Genomic DNA, 24665 nt, shown 5'->3' with positions numbered 1-24665 from the left:
TGAGTGTGAGTGTGTAGGAGGCAGCAGCAACAAAAAAAAAAAGGGGGCCAAAAGCAAACAATTTCACTTAGTTGGGGCTAATAATAATAATAAATGTCAACGATAATGTTGGACATTATTTTTTCTTCTCCTTTTTTCACAGCTCTCTGGTTCTTCCTTGGGACACAGAGACAGAGACATACGCGTGAAAGGTGTTTGGGTTTTGAAATTACAGGGTATTTCAGAACTTACTTATAAGTTTTAGAAAATTATATAAACTTTAAAATGATAACCTATACCACATAATGTATCAATTATATTGAAAAAAAATGTTAAAAAATTGTTTAAATATTTTTTTATGATTACTTAAATCAATATTAATATTTATTTTTATTAACAAAAGCGAGCTTAAGTAATAATACGATGGCTTAAAATTTAAAATTTGTTCAGTGAAGAATTCCTTTACTATAATATACAGACCTAAGACTTTCCTTTCTAATCCATTTATTAATATAATTTAAACGAAAAATCTATAAAAATAATTTTACAGGGTAACCCCGAAAAGGCTTAACCCTTACCAACTTATCCCTACCATCCGTTGAGCAGCGTTGCCTGGCGACCTTGTCATAGTTTCGTTTCTTGTTGCGTCCTGTCAACATTTCCGCCTGGCAAATGAATTTCTCTCCAAGATTACTGCCCCACCGCGCACCCTGGCTTTAGTCAGGAAAAAAGGGGGTAAAGGGCCTGGGGACAGGTCTAATTAAATTAATTACAGTTGTCAGAGGCAGGCGCAGATAACACATATGGAACATGGCGGGTCGCAATAAACTTGTGCTGGCACATCGTCAAAATCCGTGGAGTCCTGCACAGGATCCATGTGGAGTATCCTCGCTGCCGCCTAGTTTATGACAGGCGGGTGGTCTTCTTTTTTGGCAAGCCAGTTGTCTTAGCTGGAAAACTCATCAATCTAATCCCCAGTTATTTCCGTGACATTTTCTTTGTCAACGACAGGACGGCGATGACTACTACGACTACGATGAGAATGAGAATGAGGATGAGGACAAGGCTGAGTACGGAGGACATGGCTCTTAAAGGCTCAAAATGAGCTGCTGGCATAGACGACAATTTCATTTACATTTTAGTTTACGTCTTCGTCCTGGCCGGTCCTTTTCCGGGTTTATGTTACCACCTTGTAAGGCCATAAAAAAGATGTTCTCCTTTCGGCCAAATACCCTTGCCTGCTTGGGGTGGCACAACGACAAGGACGAGGAGGGCTGAACATTGATTCCACTTGGTTTTTGGAGGCGTGCCTGGACTTTAAGTCAATCTCCTCAATGGTTATGGCCCAGTTAAAGGTTGTACTGACTGCAGTCTGATGTCTGTAGGTTTTGGCCAGGACTTTTACAGGGATTGTTAGAGTTTGGAAGAGGTCTAAAAGGTATGGAAAAGCTAATGCCTAATATATATACTTTTCAATAATTTTATTTTATAAGGGAAAACCTTACTACTTTCACACTAGAATTAACATCTAATCTGGACTCTTCTTCTCGGCTCTATACTGGCATTGAATTTCCTTTTCAGGCATAACTAACATAAAAGGGGCTGAAGAACCTGAAGACATCGTAAAACTCAGCGATAAACTTTATATGGACATCGAAGTCTTGTCGGGCTAGATCATCAATTGGAACGCTTAACGGAATTTGCAATTCTTCAATGCTCTCCTGCAGAATCTTAAAGTTCCCTCTGATCTCGTCTTCTTCATCAGTGCCGGGTATTAATTCTTGTAGGTTAACCACATCTCTGAAAATCTTGTTCACAAGAAGACAGTATATTAATCCAGAATATAGCTCCGTAATGCCGAGAAATTCCTCGTCAATAGAAAAATTCACCCACTTGCGTAGCTGAACATAGGAATCCAACTGAGCCATCATTTCTTGGTCCATTTCGTTTTCGTTTTCCATTATCGTTAAGGTAATTCTGTAAATTTAACAATTCAAAAAAAGTATTAGTTTTGTTTCTTAAAAATTGTCCAAATTTTCCTTAGCAAAAGTTTAAAATTTTAGATTAAGAAATGTATTGCAAGTGACCTATTGCTCTGACAGACTGATGTAGTAAGTTATGAAGTTTTTCATGAGCTTACTTTGTTGGGAGGAGGTAAATCTTGAAATTATCAAAGGTTTATTGATGCTAAGACTGCGTCTGGTTGTCCTTTCCTTAATAGCAGAGCAAGGATTCGATCTAGTGTCATGGTAAACCTTTTGATGGCTACTAACCGGAAAAGACTTGGGGGATTTCTTAGCATAACACGTAAATAGTTATTTAATTTAAACTAATATTAAGTTTTAAGGATCTTTAACCCTTTCTTAGTCAACATTTTCGTATTACAAACCCAAACATCTTCCCTAACTAGGCCATATTTTTACCTATGTTTTGCCTAAAATACTGAATGAATTCCCATTTTCCAAACACTTTTTCAAATCCTCTGTCAAAACGATTGCCATCAATCGATGTTTGCCGAACAAATGAATTGAAGTGGTTAATTAACATGCCTGATTGGCCCTGGCACTTGGCCGACATGCAAATCGCCATGTGATTGGTTTAGGCCAGATTCGGGGTGGGCAAACAAATAATTCGCCACGATTTGCATCTTCAGCAGTTCGCACTCCATTTCCGGGTAATTTTTATTCCGCTTTGGGTTCGATTTGAGACTTGACTTTGGTTTTCTTGTTGGCCTTTTTTGTGTTTTTCTTTTGCGTTTTTCTTTCTTTCTTTTTTTTTTTGGTTTTAGCCAACCGCAGCCGCAGTGTTCATTTATTTATCGATATCGATGGGGGAAAATGGTCTCTAGGCCGACACGTGATGGTGTTTTCCCTCCATTTTCCCAGCTCAAACCCACCCGCCGTTCGCTTTGTTCCTGACCCGACACTAAATTATCGTTTTCAATGCTTTGCTTGAGCTGCCATTTGCTGATTGCCACCGCCCAGCAAAAATTGAGAGAGAGCCCTCATACAGATGTCCCTATAATACGCACAGTGAAGGGCAAAATAATGACTCTACAAAGGCTATAAATTAATGTTTTTGTTAAGAAAAGTCTTAAAGAAATATTAGAACTACTAAAAAGTTAAATTATACTTAGTATTAGTAAATTATCTTCACTGTTCAGTGTTTAATTTTTGTTTATTTTTCAAAAAATATTTTTTAAAAAATTTATTCAAAAAAATCCTATTTTCCTGAACACAACTGTTCTTGCTGTTATTTGGGGTCGTGGCACATAAATTGCCGCTCTTTTAACTTCGGCTCAGATTTGGATTTCAATTCAATTGCAACGAGTGTCGCTCGGTGTGCGTGCGGCATGTGTTTGTAATCCTGTCAAGGATTAGGCCTAAGCCTTAACCAAGCCCCGACAGCCGCGCCCCTCGATGACCATTTGCCGTCAGTCGTTGACTTTTTACTGTCTACATGTGGGCACCTAATTGATGCAATGCATTTGAGCCGCCAGACCTGACATAACTTTGCTTTTAAGCCTCACTCTCTGCTGCAGGAAAAAGGGGCAACCAAAGAAAAAAAAACACTGGAAAAGAAAGTGGAAATGGGAGGAAAGGAATCAGAAAGGTTATACTTGAGAATGGTTTTCAGGTCTAATAGTTAAGCTCTCGCTAAGCTATATAAATCATTAAAAATTGTACAGGTAAGTGTTATTTTCATTGATTAACAAAGCAGATGGTGAATGGTTATTGGCTAAGGAAAACTTCTAAGTTTTAGTCGCATTTCCATCGAACTGACTTCGTTAGCCAGCTCTGGACTTGGTTTAGTGTTTGTGGAATTCCTGTTGATGGATTTTAGATTTCTATTGCCTTGCTAACTGGAAATTGTTTAGAGCAGCTGCAGTTAATCTTGATTTATATGGCCACTAGAGCGGAGAACGAATCTATTACGCATACGCCCCATTTGCTCTGGCAAAGCCGCAATAAATGAGTGGCATCAGCAGAATTGGCCAAGTGCAACCGCTGTTTATGGACTCATCAACCGCAGTATGCCCAAGGTCAGGGGCTAAGCCTGAACTGATAATGCTTTTGGGTTTATTTCAGTCACCATATACGATCTGCAGTCGATGATAAATCTTTAGTGGAGGATAACTGAGTATGTATTTGAGGTTTTTGTAAATGTGTGTTAAGATAATGGATGGGGAATGTTCTCAATAACAGCAAACATAGCCTTAAAACATAATTTTAAGGTAGTTAAAGTGATATCAGAGACCATATTTGACCTGTCAGCTGTTTAGTAAATCTAAAATACAATTCGTAAACTTAACTTCCCTGCTAATATGCAACTGAAAAGCCCACACATTCACCTCCCAATACCAACTACATCCGCAACAACGGCTAATTGGGCAGACAGCCACTAACAATGGCCATCAAAAGCCATGAAAATCGCTACTCGAGATCCTCTCTATTCTGATTTGCAAAGTTTAAATGGCAAAATTCAAAATTGCGCAAAATTATGATGCTTAATAACTGGCTTTAGAGAGACAGAGTTGGCATAATGACAATGGCGGACGAGTTCCGCTTTTTGGCTTGGGTGTGTGGCTGCAGTTTCCGGTTAACGGAGCAGTCAGTGTTCAGGATGAATGGAAAGCTCGCTAGAGAATATGTACTGATTATTGTAAAGACAAATTACAAAAAGAAATCTTAATTTTCCTTTTAAAAGCTATATAAAACCATCTCTTATTTTGTTCGAGTTTAATAGACGAATGCCATGAAATCGCAGGCAATTGATGGCCATTGCGGTGGATGGGTGGGTGGATGTGGCAGGAAGAACAGGAACTGTCACGCACTGCTATCGTCCTCGAGGCACAAGGGCCGTTATTTTGCCAGCTGCACCTCTAATTACGCCACATTATCCTCGAAGCCAGGACAACTGGTCAACGCTGATGTCCATTCTCGGCCATCATAAATATATACACCTTTATTCCGAGCATTTGGGCTTTCGGGTTTTGTGCGCCAGTCCTGTAATTTATGCGCATATGTTAAATGTTAGAGCCGCACTCATAACTCATACAAAAATATGTAATCAAAAACATTAGAGCCGCATAATGGCTTCACGACGACATAGAATAGATGGGATGTGATAAGGAAAAGCTTAAAACGGGAATCCTAGAATGGAATTAAAGGACTCTGTTGATGACCAGGACATGCCCTGGCATGCATGCCAGATTTAACAATAAATTCTAGTTCTGAAGAGAGAAAGGGAAATTGAATTTAATCAAGCAAAAAGACAGCTTTTTGTGAAGGTAAAAAATATGATTAAATGAAGTTAGGAAGTGTTGATACTTAGAGTTATTTTTCCTTTTACCTATATTATTATGTTAATAGATACTTTTTTGCTGGACTAACCTGACCATTTAAGGATCTAAAAACCTTATACTTATCCCCCATTTTCCTAGCAATCCTATGTAAATGCAATGACCTTGGCAATGGGGTAACTTCGAGGGCCGCCCTTTCATGCCATTTCACATGTCAAACGATTCGAGAATGATGATTTGTTGTGGGTTAAGTAGAGGGGAGTGGAAGGGAGTAGAGAGTGAAGTGAAGGCACCCCCTCCCCCCCACACATATACATAAACTAATTTGCAATAAATATCAAATTTAGAGACCAGAACTCGTGCAACATTGTGGCACTTTCTGTGCCCCATGGGATTTTATGGCATTTGCCTTTCGGGCAATAAAAACAAAATAAGCAGCAACTGGCTAACAACTTAGCTACACCACCCACTTTCCATTTTCCACCAAAAACACAAACACACATGCGGGTTTTAATAATCATAAAAAGCAGAAAAGCACAAAAAGAGAGAGGAGTAAAGAACAAAGGGAAGGTAAATTAGAAGGGAAAAAATAAAATAAAAATGAAAGAAGGCAAGCAAGAGGTGGCAACATTCCAGTGGCAGACAATAGACAAAGTTGAAATGCAATTGAAAAGTTGGCGAAAAAGGGAGAAAGGAAAGTCCAAGAGGAGGTGGCTGGCTGGGTGGAAGGACTCGTGTCCCAAAGGCAGCCACAAGAAATGTCATAAATGTTGACTCAGTGTCCTGCGTGTCCTGCGTGTCCTGCCAATGTGTGTTAATGCACAGAGAGAAAAATTCTAAGACTAAAATGGGAGAGAAAATGAAATACATTTTCCTTTTAATATGTTAAAATTTCATATTTTTTAACTTTGTTAATGCAATTTTCTTACTTTGAACGGTCTCCTATCCTAATCTAAGTTTTACTTTCTCTTAATAGGCTTAGGGAAAATGAATTTTCCTTTTACATTTCCCTCTGTAGTGGAAAATGTCTCGCTAAATTCATATGTAAAACTTTATTGAGGGCAAGGCAAAGGGTGGAGCCAGTAGACGATGAGAAGGCTGACTGGGGCGGAGCTGCAACTGTAAAGCTAACAAATTAGCAGCTAGGATAAAGGAGGAGGCGTGTCCTGGGAGCGGAGGGGGGTGTGTGTAGAAAGTTTCCTGCAACCGGACAAGTTTAACAAAAGTCTTAACATATTTTCGTAATCCAAAAGTTTACTACAAATGCGACTTAATTGTTGGTGAGCGTTGCCATCTTCCGACAAAGCTGGCGCTTTTCTCGCTTTTCTCGCTTTTCCACCCGTAAACAAAAGCCCGTAGAATGCCAAGGAGAAAACCCGAAAGGAATTCGCCGTTGATGATGTTTTGCGCGCTTTTTATTAAGTGATTAAAACCAAAAGCAAAATAAAGAAGAAGGCAACTTGAAAAAGAAAGTTGAAACTAAGCTGCAAGAAGAGAGGAAAGAAGTGAAAGTTGTCAACTTGATGAGAGAGAGAGAGTAGGAGATTCCCTAGAGATTTCGAAATTCCCAGAAGCAGTTAAGTAGGAAAATTAATACTTGGCTAAAGTAAGAACAACACTTTCTCGGTTTCATTTAGCGATTATCTTTAGTTGGCAAAAAGTCATAAATATAATCAATTAAGTTCCATAAGCAAAACAGTTTTGGAATTTCAATTTGGTCAGCGATTTAAACAAATCCCAAATGCCCAACGAAAGCCTAATTAAAAGTTAATGGTGTGCATTGAATTGAAAATTCCATTAAATCAAAAATATTTTAATCTCTAAACTGCAGTTTTAAAGTATTTCCCAGTAATATATATTTAGTTTAGTTAGACAAACTTAGGCCTTGAGCCACAAAGCAATGTGTGGTGAAGGATAATTAGAGACGACAATTAAAGTTGAGTATTGAGTGCTGGCCGAGTACCAATTAAAGGACTTGTTTTCAAAGGATCCCCTTAAACGGCCAGCCACACACACTCAGACATTCCTCTGGATTCCTCTGTGTGTGTGTCTGTACAGCTCCTTTTCAGCCTTTCTCCTTGGAACTTTCACCCACCCGCATCTGAGAATCTTCGATTACAGTTTTGGTTTTTCGGTTTTCGGTTACGGCCTTTCAATTTGGGCCTTTCGTCTTGGTCTTAAGTTGACTCGAGATGTAAGTGGTTTGCTCAACTTCATCACGCCTCCTCTAGTACCCCGAATATCCCACTGAATCCTTCGAATCCTTGGAAACCCACCGCCAGAATCAATAAGTGTGTGTGTGTGACATTTGTGTCACATTTATGTCGGCATTCTGAGGCATTAATGTGTCCTGGTTTATGGCCTGGTCATAGTTCGTGTTCGTGTTTTTGCTGTACGGATGCCGTCGTTATGTCCGTATTTATTACGGCAACTCAACTGACACGCCAGTGCTGATGTCCAAAAAGGGGCAAGGCTGCAGTGAGAGAAATAACTGGGAAAATGTATAAAAAAGATAATGAGAAAGCTTAGTTAAGGTTCAGTTACTTAGTTTATGATTTAGTGAGCAAAAATTTGAGTTTTATTAAAGGTTAAAAATTAACAAGATTTATTTTATTAATCTAAGTAATTTATTAACAAATAACCAGTACCAAATGTACTTCTTAGAAAATTGAAAAGAAAATCTTTTATAAAATAAAAATTAATTTAAAAAATTTAAGTAAAATATTTACCACTTACGACAGAGTTTCATGTTAGCAATAACTATAGGCCATGATGCTGGCAATTTCCAATAAACGTTATTAATTGTTATGACTCTCTTTCTGAGTGTGTGTGGGTGTGTGTTGTGGGAGTGTGTGTGTGCGTCCTTCGATAGAGACATTTTCATCTGTCTACGGCTGTGATTTTCTGACCCCCCCACACACACACACACAAAAAATGAAGACATAAAAACTTATGAAATCTTTTCCTGGCAACTGTCACCGAATGCGATTATCCTTTGCTGATATTGGGGTGGTCTTTTTTAATAAATCGTCGGACAGGATACCCCTGACTTAATGCTAGTCCTGCGATGGCCTTTATCGATTGATTATCAACTGGCCAGAGCCATGAATATTGCGTTGCACAAAACCAAACTGCATTTATGACTGTCCAAATGGCTTTATTGCGCTTTTTGGGCCCCCCTTCAAGGCATGCATTTGCCTCGCAATGAGAGGCACCTGGACAAGGATGCTGGGTCCTTCGATTGGCTTAGCCAACTTGTTATGGCAATCCAGTTTAATCGCCATCAATGTCTGTGCCAACAGTCTGGATAATCCCGTAAATATTTATGCGCAGTTTGGCCCAAAAGCGGATGGGCCAATTGATGACAACAAAGGCATAAATGGTTTTACTGTTAACTCAACTCGAAAACCACCCAAAACCCGTCTCTATCGATGGCAGCCGAAGAAGAGGGGCAGCAACTTAATGCCAATGTCGTGCTAACTTCCATGTAATCTGCCCGAGAATTTGAGCCACTTCCTCTTGACTCTAGATAAGTGCTTGGCAAGGATTAACATGGAACATATGTCTTGGTTAGTATTTTGGTATTACTTTTGGCTTTTTTGGCTAAGCTAAAACTCAATGCGAAAGTGACTGATAGATGATTAAGTCATAGAGCTGTACTAAGTAAAAGTTAGTTGAGGTGATTACCTAGTAACTAGTACTTAAAAGTAAACCCCAACAAAGTTTAATCTATTTTCTCGAAACTCCAAGAACAATCCCAAGCCACAGTGTTCGACATTCTGTCGCTGTCACGATTCCGGCCAACTCCTTTTTTGGACAAGGAAAAAGAAAAACAAAAAACAACGAGAAAAAGGAGAAGAGTAGGTGGAGAACAGGAAAACATGGAAAAACCGAGTGGACCAGGCAAGCAGGCAAGCAGGCAAGCAGGCTAGCAGGCTAGCAGGCAACTAGGCCAACGGGCATTGGTCAAATGTGGCCAGGGCCATGTACGTGTGCGGCTGGCCATTTGGTATTTGTGGCCAGGACTGTGCGTCCAACGTTTTGGCATTGAAACAAATTGAAAAGTTGCGTTTGTCCGCGAAATTGCACCCGCCGAGGTGGGTCCTTAATGGAACATGAAGGCGATACGATATACCCTGGCTAGGCCAATTACACCACGTCCCATACTCCATACTCCATACTCCATACTCTATGCTCCTGTCAATAACTTCATTTCCGGTACAACGTGATTTAATTAACGATTACCATGTATGTCCACAGCCCTTGGCCAATTTCCGTTGCTCTTTCTTTTTTTTTGTTTTTATTATAGTTTTCTTTTTTTTGTTTTTGGTGTAACAATTAAGTGGGTTTCCTTGTGCGTGCCCGTAGCCGTAACCGCATTATAATTGCAGAACGTGGCCGGTCAGAGGGACTTCGATCCTGGGAGTTCAACATATGTGCTTACGTCCGAGCATAACCAGCTAATTCCGTATTAATTTGCCGCTCTGATCGGCATACAAATGCGCTTCCTACGATTCCATTAGCCGCTTGGCTGCATTTTGCATGCATCGGCCAACTTTTCCACTTAACCTTGTCCGAAAGGAGCTAAAAGCCATAAGTCAGCAGAAGCAGGAGGAGTGTTCTTTGATAAAATTTTGAGAATTTTTCACTAAACGCTTTTATGATTAATTACTAAGGAAAAATTTCCAAAAATTCCCTTTTACTTTTCCCATGAAAACCCACACTTTTCCTTTATATTTCCTTTTTGGTTTTTTATTTTTCTTTATACCTTTTAGTTTTATACATATTTTAACTTCACAAAAAAAATATTTGTTCTTTTAATTAAGTGGTTTGTTTTTCATGCACATTTTCGATTTGTTTTTCTTGTTTTTTTTTTTTGTTAATTTTAATTTTTTTTTGGTTCATGCAGTTTTTCCGCATATAAACGACATTTCGGTTGTAGTTTTGAAACAATTTTTTTGTTTTTTGTTTTTATTGCATGGAAAGTTTGTTCGTTTTTGGTTTTATCATTTAAAATTTACACCAAAAAAGATCAGCTAGGTTTACGAACTAGTACATGGGTATATATATATATATATATATATTCTTTGTATATATACTCTCAAGTTGATCAATTTGTAATTGGGTTTATAACGTGGCTCAATCGCTTTTGGGCCCAGAAGATTGTAGACCAAACGATTGATAACACTGGAAAAATCTCTCGTTAGTGGCTGAAAAACATTCGTCGTTCGTCCGATAACAATTCGGTTTGTGTTTGTGTTTTTTTTTTGTTTTTTGGATTTTGATATATAGTAATAGTCCTTCGTGGCCTTCGTGGAGTCCCTCAATAAATGTCGCCCTTAGGCCTATGCTATGACATGTATTTTCTGATCTTTGTTTTTGGTTTTCTTTTTCTTGATTTTTCTTGTTGTTTTTCTTTGTTGTTTTTCTTATTTCTTTTCTTATATTTTTAACACCTAGTTTTGCTCACAAATAAATTGGCTAATACAGTTTTTACATTTAAGAACTGAAAAAGTTGAAGTGTTTCTCTAAAACGAGAGTTTTGGTTTGTCAATACTTTTTCGTTTAATACTTACTTTGCATTGGTAAAATTTGATTTCAACAGCTTAGAAATTAGGAGAAAACACACACTCTATATGCATATATTTCGGTTGCATTTCACTAATCATTAAGGCTTAGGCCTGGAAAATACTTGCAACTAGGTTGGCAATCCTCCAATTTATCAATAAATTTCTTTCGTTTTCGTTTTTTGGTTTTTGTTTTCGCTTTTTGTCATATCAATATTTGCCATGTGGTTTGGTTTTCTTTCGTTTTTGGTTTTTCTGTTTGAAAATTTGACACTTTGTTTTTGAAAAAAGATTTTGCATTAGTATTTGATTGCTAATTCACACACAGATAAGTAGAGAGTGGAGTAGAGATAGAAAGAATTGGCTTCCTACAGATAGTTAGAGTAGAGAGTTAGAGTTAGAGAGAGCGAGAGAGATTCAGAGAGAGGGTTGTGTACTGTGTGTCTGGGGTGGGATAAATGGGTATATTCTATATATCAATATATATGTTATATAGCACTGTTGTGGCTTCTTTAACGATATTGTCGTGCCCAGGATCAGATCGAAACGTTTATACTACACATACATATGCATTTTGGGAAACCAATAGTTCGAAGGATCTAACATTGAATAACCTTTGGAAGTGTGGGGCAGAGAGAAAAATCAATAACATTTATCCAAAAATAATACAGTTCATCTTCTTCTTGTTCTCCGACAGAGCGACAGCAATATCTTTGTATATATAGGGTTTGGTTTTTAGTTTTTTAGTTTTAAACTTTATTGGACTCGGTTTTTCGTCTATTATAAGAAGAAGTTTTTATTGTTTGTTTTGAAAGCTTTTTGTGGGTGTTTCGGCTAAGGTACAAATTTGCTACAGGTTCAATCTAAGTGGAATATAGAGTATTCTTCGTCGTCGTTGATGGTTCACTTTTTTCGGTTACTTCTGGAAGACTACAGCTAAGTACACAGCTATGTAGGGGGTTTCTTTTGTTTTGTTTTTCTTTTGTTTTTTTTTTTGTTAAAAATGCAACAATTACTTTGAGTTTAGAGAGAAAGATTTGTAGTTGGTTTAACGGCAAAGAAAACCACTCACTAACTATGTACAACGAGATGTTTGAGTTATCATTATTTATCTTTTTGCTATTTCTAATAGTTTTTCACTTTCGGTTTCTCTGCGTTGTGTCACTTAGTTCTAGCTACAAAAAATTACAATTACACACCTATGCACTTGATGAATACTGTATGCCTTGTATATATATATATATATATTTCTGTTTCTATATATGTAAATATATATAATATGCATATACAGCGGATATCGGTTTATGCTACTTCTTTGTTTGCTGTGGTCCAATTTCTGATTCAAACATTGTTTTTATTTGATTTTGGCTTGCACACACACTCCCAGGCAGGCACGCACAACAGCCACACACGCCATAGTACACACACACACTTATGTATATAGCCGGTCGACTTGATGATATTCCATCATTGTCATTAATTTGCTAATGCAGAATGGAGAATGCAGAGAGATGTATGTATGTATCCATCAACAACAATGAGCAGAAACAATACACTCAACATTACGCATACGCCCCGAGGAGCAATTCTCCTTCTCCTTTTCGTGGCTATTATTTTGATTTACACATTTATTTACCTACAGTTGTGTGTGTATGTGTGTGTGTGTTTGTGTGTGTGTGTCTCCTTTGTTTACATATTTTTCAAATAGAAAGTCAAACTGTTTCCAATTAAATGTACTCGTAATTAGGATTTTTCCTTGCTATTTCCCATTCGTATAAATATAGTTTCTGTTTAATTTTCATTTCTCTCTATATATGTTTTCTCATTAAATCGTTAAGAGTAGGTTTTAAGTTATTAGTTTTTAGTTTTTAGTTTAAGTTTAAGTTTTAGTTTTTTAGTTTTAGTTTAAGTTTTTTAGTTTTAGTTTCAGTTTTTAGTTTTAGTTTTAGTTTCATTGTGTAAAGCTTTCGTTTCGTACATTTTCAATTTTCAATTGGGGCTGTCTAAGTAAGTGTGTGTTTGTGTGTGTGTGTGCTTGTACTCACACACTGTCATTTTGTTCTTTTTTACTTTGTTTTCCAAGGGCAAGCAGTGACACTTCCGTTGCCACAAATTTACTTACACTTGAGAGCTGCTCTTCAGCTTTATTTTTGTTTTTTTCTTTTTTCTTCTGTTAAATGCAAACCCAGCCAATTATGACAATAAAATCGAATGCTTTCGAGCTATCGTTGGCCTTTCCAATATATTTTCCGTACATTTTGCTCACATTTTTGGTTATTTTTACAGTTGCACAAACACATTCATAATTGCATATTTATGGTTATGCGGTACCTAGATTTTTATTTTGGCAGATTCGCGTTGTCTTTCTCGCTACGCATTTTCATTTAGTTTCTATGCAAATTTCTGCACGTGTGTGGGTGTTTATTTAAGCGGTTGCATGTGTGTGTGTTGGTGTGTTGGTGTTTGTGTTCAGGGAAAGATGAAAGAGAGAAAGAGAAAGAGAGAGAGAGAGAAAGAAAAAGAGAGAGAAAAGAGAGAGAGAGAGAGAAAGAAAGCAGATATTTTAATTGCCATACACGAATTTCAATTCCCATGCGTTTGCATCCTTGTTTATTTTGTGTCGTCTGAGTATGTATGTGTGTGTGTGTGTGTGTGTGTGTGTGTTAGTCTGTGTGTGTCTCCTTGGTGTGTCCAATGTGGCACAATGACAAAACAACAACAAAAGCATGTCAAGCAATAACAGTTAGCAAAAAAGTTAACGCTCAGCAAAGTTCACAGCAGTTTGAAGAACAGCAAAATTCTATAGGAAATATAATGCAAATCGAATGGAATTTAATGCCAGCAGCAGCAGCAGCAGCAGCAGCAGCAGCAGCATCGGCATCGGCAACCTTTCACATTTACATTTAACCAATAAAGTAGAAAGCTGCCTTCAATTAAAAACAAAACCTTACAATTTGTTTATTTGTCGCCATGTTTTTTTGCTTTATAGGCCAATTCGGTATTCAATTTGCATTTCAATGACAACGTTTGGTTTTTTTCCACTTATAAAAGCAAAATATTTTATGCTCTGAAATTCGACTGACTGTTCATTAATCTGCATATTTATTTCATTCAATATGATTTCGGATTATTTTTACAAAATTTAATCAACGTAACGTTTAAAGCTTTTTAAATAAATGGAAAATTGTTTTGGTTAAAAAAATCTTTCTCTCTGAATCTCCCAACTGCACACACACACACACTCACACACGCACACCCACACACTTCCAGCTTAATGTACAGTTTCCTTTGAGCAATATCCTTCCACCATTTTGGGTTTTCCTTTCTTTCTTTACAACATTAACATTAAAGTTATCCTTTTTGTGGTTTAATTTACTTTGTTTTTTTTTTACCATCACAGCTAACGTCAATTTTTTGTGTAATTCTAGGACATCTAACAACATTTCTAAGAAGACCTTTCGGGGCACAAAATGATACAGTTTAAGGAAACATAAGTTAAACGTTTTTTTATGCTTTTCATATATTTTCGTTTTTTGGTTCATTTTCACTTACATTCTCTAGAGATTTATATGTACTTTAAGACTATAACACATTTGACAGTTTGCAACATCAACATCGATACACACAGAGAACACGTTTCTGATTCTTGTAAACTTCATTTAGCTAATTATATAGTACAAATAATAGGGCAAATCGGTAACTTAATGCACATAGACAGTAGAGTGGATCTCGGTTTTGGTTTTACGTTTTTTTTTTGCATATTTTTAAAAAGTGATTTAAGTTGCCCAAATAAATTTATTTACAATTTTTGATTTAAAATTAATTTGTAATTTATAAAAACATAAAAAACTTAAATCTTGAATGAATTTTAGTTAATTTTTAACATTTAACTTTCAAAATAACTAACTTAAGTTATACTTTAAAATAAAAACAAGTTGAAAGGCAACTTATTTTTGTATTAAAACTATTAAAAAAAAGATTAAATTAATTAATTAATATTTGATATTTCCCAATTTTATTTTTCAGAGATCCACCCTGGAACACACACATATAATTTATGTAAGCACAAAATATATATATTGTATACATATATTCAAACACCGAATCGGGAAGGGGTAGCTATAAGGGATGCCACAAACATCTCTGGCGAAGCTGCAAAAACAATCGATAGGTTTTCGATATTTCCAATATTTATGATCTTAATTTTGAGTCAACTTCAAATTTCAATAGATGTAAAGATTTCGAGAATTTCTATGTTTTTTTTTCTCTAAAACTTTATTGTAAAATTTTTAAAATATGAGTGGCCCATGTAGCTTTTGCTTTTTGAACTATCGTTAACTTTGACATTTTAAATGTCTTTGTCAATATGCCAGATATTTAGTAGAAGGTTTGCGTGTTACAAAATGTTTAAGTTTACGTTCGAAAAAAAATGGGAAATATTGACATTTTTATAGCGATTTAAACACGCAAATCTTTCGTGGGCCACCCTATATAAAAAAAAAATGTAAAACTAAAACGCAAGAACTGAAACGTGAAACATTGCAAGTCAAGACTGAAAAGTTGGTTTTAAACAATCGACTATCGATGTCTTTGCTTCTCTCAACTCTATGTCCTAAAATCATTTACAGAGTCGCTAAAAAGTAGGCAACAATAACTTTGGATTCCGAAAGCCCTACCGATAAATGCCGGATAAGTAGTTCTAAGCATCTCCAGATATTAGTGGCATTCCCTTATAGATATTCTTTTTTAAGGGGATTCTTTAACTTGGGTGGTGCAATGTGGCTGGGTGGTGCTGGCAAGGATACTCACTGCTCACCGCGATTAGCAGGAGACACCCTGCTTGGCCACCGTGTACCAGGTGCTCACGGTGACCAGTGACGGCGAGTCGGGCGTGGTGGGCGGCGGTGGCTGCTGTGGATCGACCTCGACCTCGGCCCCGCCCACAATCACATTTAGGGGCGGTAGGGGAAGTTCGGAGGGCGGTATTGACGCCTCTGCGGTTGGCGCTGGTGGTGCAGGTGGTGCTGCAGATGGATGTACGGCTGCAGATGAACGGGGCTTCCGAGACCGGGACTTGTTCTTGGCCTTCTGGCTCTGCGACTGGGGATGGTGGAAGTGCATGGGCTGGGGGGTGTGAAGGTCGCGACCCACCTGCGGCCCCACCTGCGGACACCGGAAACGGATGGCCTGCTCGTTGGCCACATTGATTTCCGGCCACCGGGTCAGCTGCTGACCCTGTTGGCCATGATGGCCATGATGGCCCTGTTTGTTCTGATGGCGTTTCCTGCTCTTGCTGCGCTTGCGCGACTTGGACTGGGATTGCGATCGACGGCCAGACCTTGGCTGTTGTACCACCGACTGTGGCCTTTGACAGTGCCGACAGACAAACGATCTGTACTCCCCCTCGTCCTCGGAGTCCTCCTCGTCTTCTACCTCATCATCCTCGTCCTCCTCCTCCTCACCGTAAGCATTTAGGACATTGCAATTGAGTGTGGTTCCAGTGGCCGCCGAGGCGGTGGTGGTGCTTGTGGTGCTATCGCCATCCATGTCGATTATATGACAACAGTTTTGATGTCTAGTGCTATGTGGTTGCTGTTGCTGTTTTTGCTGTTGCTTGTTCTTCGTCTTGTGGTTGGACTTACGTTTCTCTGGCTCCTGATGCTGATGTTGCACATGTTGCTGACGCTGCTGCTGTGCCGGCTGCTGATGGCGACGCCGCCGGGGCACCGTATACTCATCGCCCTTGTCCGTGGGATATGGTCAGAACGCTGTGTCGAACACGGACATGGACCGGGAGATGGCATCGTCGTTGCGACAGGCCTCCAAGAACTCCTCCAGCGTCACAACGCCATCGCGATTGGTGTCCATTTTCTAAAAGTTGAATAAGAATAATATAAAATTTAACTTCATTTTGATAAATATTTTGTTGTTTAATTTCAGAAGGTCTAAGCTCTTCTTAATAAGAGTTCATCTTATTTTTCTAATTAGAATTTTGATTAAAAAGTTAAAAAAATATCTGAAATGAAATGAAATGAAAAACGAGAAACGAAAACGAAGCAACAGCTTGCTGAAATCGCCAACTGCTTGCCATTGGCACTGCTTTGACTCACTGCTTCCGCTTCCGTCACCCGAAAGCCTGCTATGGAATTTTGATTTAGAACCGTCGGCCAGGACAACTTTCGGAATTGTCCGTGAATGATCCTGGCCATCTATCATCAATTTCACTCTCGCATGCCGTTATTTAAGGGCTTTCGCCGTTCGCATTTGCTGCGCTCAATTTATTCCGAATGCCAACGACCGCTAATGACAACGCGTGACTGGCAAGCCAAACAGGATGATGTCCTGCCGACGAAGGCTGCTCCCCCAAAAAATACCCATGCCAATGCCACAGTACCAGCCTGAGTTAGCTGGCCAGCAAATTGAAATAGACAATTTGAATTTGCATAATGCAAAGTAAATAAGTTTCATGTTCACGAAGTCAAATTCAAATTGTACGCGCATAATTAGCATAAATAATGGTCGCGAATTGTCCTGGATTTGAGATTTTCTAAAAAAGAAAAAGCTAGCAAACTCACCTGGAAGATCTGCTCTACTTTGCCCTTGATCTTCTCCTCTTCGGGACACTCGTCGGGCAGTCGGCCCATCAGCTCGTATATGGCAGTTACAATGTCAGTCATTTCCTCCCTCGTAATGAAGCCGTCGCCATTGATGTCGTACAGCGAGAAGGTCCAGCGCAGCTTCTCTTCCACGGAGCCGCGCGACAGTATCGAAAGTCCTTGAACAAAGTCCTGTGACAGGATGAGAAATAAGTTGGCATAAATACGTTGGTATTGTGGAAGGTGCGGGAGGCGTTGTTGAAGGCAGAGGCAGAGGTGGAGAAGGAGAAGGAGGCGAAGGCAGACACCCGGAATTACAGGTATAAAAGAAATTGAAAATATGTTTTAAGAAATTGCTCGTAAACCGCAGTGACTAGGAGCAAGTTAAGTACACTCGCGTTCAGCGAAATAGGTAATGGATTCTATATAGTATATTCTGTGAAGTAAGAAGGTACGATTTTATCTTTATCATCATTTTAGGCTTAGATATTTCTATTTCTATTTCTACTTATATTTCATTGTAAAATGAATCTAAGCTGATCAAAATCTATATCCTAATACTTCAAAACTCTTTTATCTCAGAGAGTAGATTGAATTTTGTCTAAAAAATGTAACACAAAACCTATTCCCTTAACCGCTGCTGTATGGAAGCCCGCACCGCCCTTGGGAGCCCACAGTCCTCATTTCCGGCTGCCGTTCCTGCCTCTGCTGAAGTGGACATTTATTTCTATGCTTTGTATGACAAATGTACCTAGATAAGAACTTGCAAGGAGAATGGGGAAAAGTTTTTACGATCCCCAAGCCCGAACACCCTCCTTACCCGGGCTCCAGGAGGTGTTGAGGCATTTTGGGAAGGCCACAGCTGACGGTGGACTGAGTCTTGCTTTTGCATACCGAATGCTAAAAGTCCGGGGGCAAAAAAACCTCTCCCCCCCCCCAAAAAAATGGGAAAACAAAAAATCACCAAAGTAAAAAGCATAAAATGTAAAAGTAATGCCGAGAATTGGACCTAGGATTCGGAATAGGGGCATCATTTGTGTCTTTTTCTCTGGCCATTTGGGCAATTTCTGCCTTCGACTAATTTATCAAACTGAAATGGCAAAAAGAAAAAAAAATGGAAATGAAATGGAACAAAAATCATCGAAAAAAAAGGCAGGAAACTTTCCCGATTCGACGTGGACAAATTGCAGTGCGGCAAGCTGGCAAAACAAGCTGAAAATTGAAAATTCGTAGTGAAGTTTTCACTCTGGCCAAGTGATTAGGCGGATTTATGATGGTTTTTGCCTGTGCCTGCTGACCAATGCCTCTGCACTGCTTAATGGGAGTGGATTATGCCAGCCAGTGGATTCCCAAAGAGGCAAACGAAAGACTGCTCCCTGCACTTTGTTTGACCCATCGATTCGATCAGTTTGGTTAGAATTTTGATACATTTTTTGAATGATTTTAAGTTCGTTTGATATGTTGAAAGAAGGCAGAGAGGTACACCTTTGAGGTGTCCATCCATTAGGACATTTCTTGGGAAACTTTGTAAGGAAAAAAGTTAGAAATTTTTAATATTCCTTCGGTTTATGGGGGATCTCTTCCATAATTTTTCTTCTTTAATCCTGTAATACATATTCTTAGTCTTAAATGAACTGAAAAAACCTTTTAAAATGTCACTTTTTTCTCTTAATTTAAGTATCAAAGCAGAAACACAGATACCATTTGCTTTGTAAAAGACTCCAGAGCCTTGACCAGCATGTTGGTTAAAAACTAAAAAAAAAACAAAAAAAATATAATAAAAAATCAAGCAGGTTGCTATCGGTTCTTGGTTTTGTTCCAGGGTTTGTTGAAGTGATCAAAACAAACTGCTGGCTGCAGCACTCAAGTGTCATGTTAACCTGGTTGCTTTACTTCACTGCTTGCCAAAGGCGTCCTTTTCCTTTACCAACAATCCTTTCTACGCAGTTGCTAGGGACTCTCCTGCCTCTCCCTCTTTCTCTCTTTATATATATTTGTTTTTTTTTTATTTATTTCCTTTCCCCCTTTGAACGCCGACACTCGATTGCTTTTATCTCGCACACTTGAGCAATTTATCTTTTCTGCCAGCGTAAACAGGTCACACACTCTTTGCCATTTTAGCCCTGGCATATTGGCCCTGCCCACAATTTCACAATTTTACAATTTCACAATTTCAATATGGCCCTGACAGGTTTGCTGTTAGCCTGCTTTAGCCATTACCTTTCCTATTGTTGTTGTTGTCGTCGTCGCTCTTTTCCACTCTCGTTGGCAGTTTAATAAACGCGACTGTCATGCAAATCGCGCATAAAACACCTTGCAACAATATGTGGAACTTAATTGAAAAGCGGAAGTCTACTTAGTCAGACCGTCACATACAAAACTAGGGAATTACAGCCATTGAAAGGAGAAGGAGCTCGAAGCTCGAGGGGGGCAACATGGGTTAAGGGCGCTTCTTTGTACATGCTTTATATCGAGTACGTGCCTCGTAGTCATTACAATTTTGAGGTCATTATTCAACAACGAAAATGGCGAGCAGGCAAAAAGGCAAAGATAAGCTGTTGTAACGGGAGAGAGGGGAGAAGCCAAAAGGAAAAGCATTTCTATCAGAGATGGACTGACATGGCTGACGTGATTGCGATTATTCCTCGCCCAGACACTCGAGGCTGCACCAAGCAATATTGATTTGTAAATTGCACTTTGCTGTTCATAAATGAAGGCTTGCAAATTATCCAATCAAATATTTATAAACATTACTTTCTACTTTCAGAGCGATAAGTACTTTTGATTGCTTCTTAAAGTCATTAAATAGATTACGTTTTGAGTAAGGCAAGCGAGGCGAGTAATAAATTCATTTTCCTGGTAAGTTTTACATTAGAAGATCAGAATCTTCAGGCCACATTTTATCTTATTAGTTTATATAATATTACAATTTATAGATCGAAAATCTATATACTCTCTTTATCTTTTAAAAACATTTCATTTAAATTTCTATCCCAAAAACTTTCAGTCGTGTCACGCTCTCCTCCCTTTTCCGTTTTCCCTTTTTTCCCAGGTCTTGTCCCATTGTTTGACTTGGGTTTTGCCTTGCTGTTTAGCTGCTATCCATGGAATTTCTTTTTCTGCACTTCCTATTGTGCGTGTGTGTGTGTGTGTGTGTGTGTGTGTGTGTGTGTGTGTGTGTGTGTGTGTGTGTGTGTGTGTGTGTGTGTGTGTGTGTGTGTGTGTGTGTGTGTGTGTGTGTGTGTGTCTTCGACTCGCCTACTCTTATTTTACCGCCTTTGCCCTTGTTTTTCCCCCGACTTTCACCAACCCCCTGCCCATTACGTCACAGTGCCTGACAAAGTTGGCGTTAAAATCGCCATAATTCATCGTTTCAATGGCATTGTGTGTGTTTCCTGGCCCCACCCCCTCTCCCCCCGCCCCCAGCGACGACTCCTCTGACAACCGGAAGTGGAGTTCATGTTCGGACATTGCAAAGGCAGCCATCGCAAGACACTGGATAAACTGCAAACAGAAGTACAAAAAAAAAAAGAAAAAATGAAAATAAAAATGTTTTCGCAATTTGCATGCGCCACGGGGGTTGGCTCCCGCTTTTGCCTCCCCCTGATCTGAGGAAATTTATTCGGTTTTTCTTGCTTCTATTTTTCTTTTTATATTTTTGGGTTTATTTTCTAGATTTTGTTTTGCATTCCGCTGACTGCAATAGAAATGTTGGCAATGACAGGCGACAGCGGAGAAACTCGCGAAACTATAGGTTTTCCCCCCCTCTGGCCGCTGGCATTTTATTTCAATTTCGAGACATTTTGATTTCTTTCTTTGATTTCTGAATTTCGAGCATTATTTTTCGTGGTGTGGTCTTTCTCATTTTACCCTCCGGCAAACAGCAGCCAAAAAGCAAAGGAAATGCTCTGAAAATGCACTGCTTGCACTATTATATTTTCCATTTTGCATTTTTCTCGTTTTTGTTTTTCGTTGACCGCATCTAATTGGAGCTTTTACCATTTTTGGCTGATAATTGTTTTGCTTAATTCTGAAAGTATGCTAATACCGCTGAAAATTAAGTCAGTTTTCCGTCTCTTTGCTGGGAAAATATGCAACTCGATTGCTTTTTAATTGCTATTTAAAGTTGTCTAAGAGATGCAGCTGGAATTTATAGTAGAATTTATGAACTAGATAGTGGATTTTATATGAATATTGCCTTGCTTAGCCTGATTCTGGGAGTTAAGTTTATATTTTAGTGAAAAATTCAAGAAGAACCCAAGCTGAGTCTTAGCCATGGGTAACCCATTTTCCTTTTCCCCAACTTCACTTTGGCATCTCCTTCAATGAGCAAACACTTTTCGGTACCCAAAACTTTAATGTCCTTTAAGATGGATGGGTTATAAAGTGGGTGGAGTTGAAAAAGCAGGCGGTGGGGCGTCTGGCTTCTGAGTTTGTACTTTGCGTATTACAACTTTTATGCTGTGCCAGTTAATAGAGCGCTTAACCATCTATGTATCTGGCGGTGGTCTTTGTTCTTGGCTGCCTGGTCGCTGTCACTAATAAACCGTAACTAAAGGCGCTTACCAGACCAATTTGCCCCATTGGAGCTCTGCCTGTTGTTGTTGTTGGCTTCTTGAGGGGGCGTTTTGCAGCGTCATTTGGCGCCATCCCCCTTTTTTTCAAAGCCTCCCTTTCGACTTTCTACCACCCCTCTAAGCCAAATCAGCTTCATTTAGAAACTCACGAGGCTACACAACTTTTGCTTCTAAGCTGCACTGAGAGAAACTAAGAAAAAGGGGAAGGTTTTTGGATAAATTTGATCTACTTTTTGAGTAAATATCTATATAATTTGAATGATTTAAACTAAAATGCTTGAAAAAGTAGTTTAGGAAACTTTTATTTATGGTTTATTAACTATTTTTATTTAAGGTTTCTGATTTAAAAAGTCTGCAAGGCCTTGGAGATGCTGATAAATCTTAGAAAAACTTCTAAAAAAAACCTATTATTATATTAACCTTTACTACTATTAATTTTTAATAATTTCAAGGCACAACTTTACTTCTTTATAGTATAAAAAATATATTCTATTATAATAATTTACTGATATTTTTTTTTACCCTGTCCAAGAGCAAACTGTACTGAACTCAACTCGACTCGGCTGTCAGCCATATTTTATACTTAAAATGTCGAAAGTAATTTCATTGTACTTAAGTCTTCAGGGTCTGCGCTTCTGCCCCTCGGGAATCATGTGGCACCAAACCAGACCACCACCCACCATCACCCGGGTGACCTCAACATTTTCAACTTTGCGCCGCATCATCGTCCGGACATTAAGAGACGCAGCGAGTAAATTAAATTGAATTGCTGAAGAGGAGCCTGTTTGTTCGTGTACTCACAGCCTACGCAATGTACGCATTTGCCTGGCCATTCAATTGGCAAGATTAATTATCGATAACGATAGCCAGCGATAAACGGCAAAGCGATTCAATCACAAACTATGGCCACACTCCCCCGGAACCGGACTCTCGGTGTCCGCTCAATTATGTAGTTGGCCATAAATTTGCCCAGCTCTCAACGCCCTTGAATGTATGCAATATTATCTGACGGAAAAGGCGTACAGACATGCACTGAGAGAAATAGATAATACTTTTGGTAAAAATCAATTTAGAGGTTTACCAAATCAAATAAGTTAAGATTTCCTTTTCTTTCATTTTCTTTGTTTACATTTAGTTATTAATTATTTTTCACAGTGTAAGCTACCACAAATGGTTAGCCATTAGGGTAGCTATGTTTGCCATCATTATGCTTGTATTGGCCTTGTGTTCGCTTTAATTGCAAATGGTGCCGACAGACAGGAGTAAGTGCCACAAATTGTTGTACGAAAGTTGATTTCTAAGACAATTTCTCAATTTCCTCCCAGTGCTCCATGTCTCGATGATGGTCCAATCTAAATCCCAATTTCGCCTTAGGGCCATACAAACGGCCGAACTCCATTAGTTGGTCTTCATTGGAATTGAGATTGAGATGAAGAGACGACCTGGCCAGGACGCAAAACACACACACACACATTTACACACACACACACACATCGCACACGGAAATGAGCTGCTCAAATGCTTCCCATTGCATTTCTCATAGTCTGAGATAGCCACAGGCCTTACTTTGATGTCGCATACTGTGAGGCGGTGGAGGAGGGGTAGTAGGGTATCAGAAGAATTTTCACAGAAATGAAAAGCAGTGCTGGCTACAAGGCACACAGAATTTTTGGATGTCATTAGGGCCAAGGATGGGTAACTATTTGTTAATCAAAATGGAAAAATATTGGAAAAAAGTGTTTTAGATTTTACTATATCTTGTTTAAAATATTCTTAGCCATCACTGTTACTTATAAAGATGGTTTAAGGCAGTGTTAATTAGAAGGGATTATTAGATAAACCTCCGCCTTTTTCTTAAAGTAAAATAATAATAAAACTTACCTCGAAGCTGACAATGCCGCTGTGATCCTGATCCAGTGTGTTAAATACATAGTGCGCATATAAGGTTGGATTGGCTGTTTATGTGGGTGGTGGCGCATTGTCGACGTTGTGGGTTTGAATGAAAGCAAGATAAGAAGGGCGTTAAATAAGAACATTCCATGGGTTAGCTGTAAGCTGGCAAAAGTCGACCAATTAGGTCTCAACTGAAGCGGTTCAACTTTTGGTAACATTATCAAATGAACTCTAGATATACAAATACACAGACATTTACACAAAGATTAACACATATGAGTTCACATACACAGTGAAAAAGATAAAGGTAATCTTGTGGTTATGGTGATTGATAAAAAAAAGTAATAAATTTAAATTTCCTGACCAAAATTATACAAAAATGTGTTTATTTCAATACAAAATCCTTTCAACCTCTTCATAATAAACTATTTAAGGAGTTGTCCTTTATTAATTAACTTTTCTTTCCGTGTAAGAAAGCGATAACGGTTCGATAGTTGGCCAGTAGAAAGATATGAGTTTTGGTGCCCTGTTCTAGCTTGGCAACTTTTATGTGGGTCGTCTTCGTCTTGGGTTTCAGAAACTTTCGCTTTTCCTTTCAGTTTTGTCAACCGCAAAAGTTTTTCCATGTTTTCGTTTCGGTTGCAGCTATTTCTTTTTGTGTGTGTGTGTGTGTGTTTGTGCTTTTTGTCTTTGCTGTTTATCAGTGGAAAAGTCAACATTTTTTGGGACTTGGGGTTGCCGAAAGTTTCCA

The 24665-nt window shown here is 38.7% G+C and overlaps 1 protein-coding gene across 8 annotated transcripts in view; it reads right to left on the bottom strand.

Annotated features, from left to right (window-relative positions):
• Positions 1-10113: 10113 nt before the first annotated feature.
• Positions 10114-24665, bottom strand: part of LOC108111850 (serine/arginine repetitive matrix protein 1) — a 90059-nt gene continuing 75507 nt past the window's right edge. For 6 of the 8 annotated variants that reach the window (XR_001772602.2, XR_001772603.2, XR_001772598.2 and 3 more), the window contains 4 exons: positions 23903-23976; positions 17424-17636; positions 16491-16719; positions 10114-13251 (listed from right to left, as the gene is read on the bottom strand). Coding sequence is in view for 2 of the 8 variants with exons in the window: in XM_017221458.2 (XP_017076947.1) it covers positions 15670-16581; positions 16630-16719; positions 17424-17636; positions 23903-23976 (1289 nt within the window). In the remaining 6 variants the exon portion in view is untranslated. Of the gene's footprint in view, positions 13252-15238; positions 16720-17423; positions 17637-23902; positions 23977-24665 lie in introns of those variants that run through there. The other 2 variants (XM_017221458.2, XM_017221457.2) reach the window with 1 other exon arrangement.

The sequence above is a fragment of the Drosophila eugracilis genome, unplaced genomic scaffold, assembly GCF_018153835.1.
Source record: "Drosophila eugracilis isolate 14026-0451.02 unplaced genomic scaffold, ASM1815383v1 contig_2155, whole genome shotgun sequence".
NCBI classification, from domain to species: domain Eukaryota; kingdom Metazoa; phylum Arthropoda; class Insecta; order Diptera; family Drosophilidae; genus Drosophila; species Drosophila eugracilis.
Note: the sequence above shows the minus strand (reverse complement) of the source record. Positions and strands in the feature narration are given on the sequence as shown.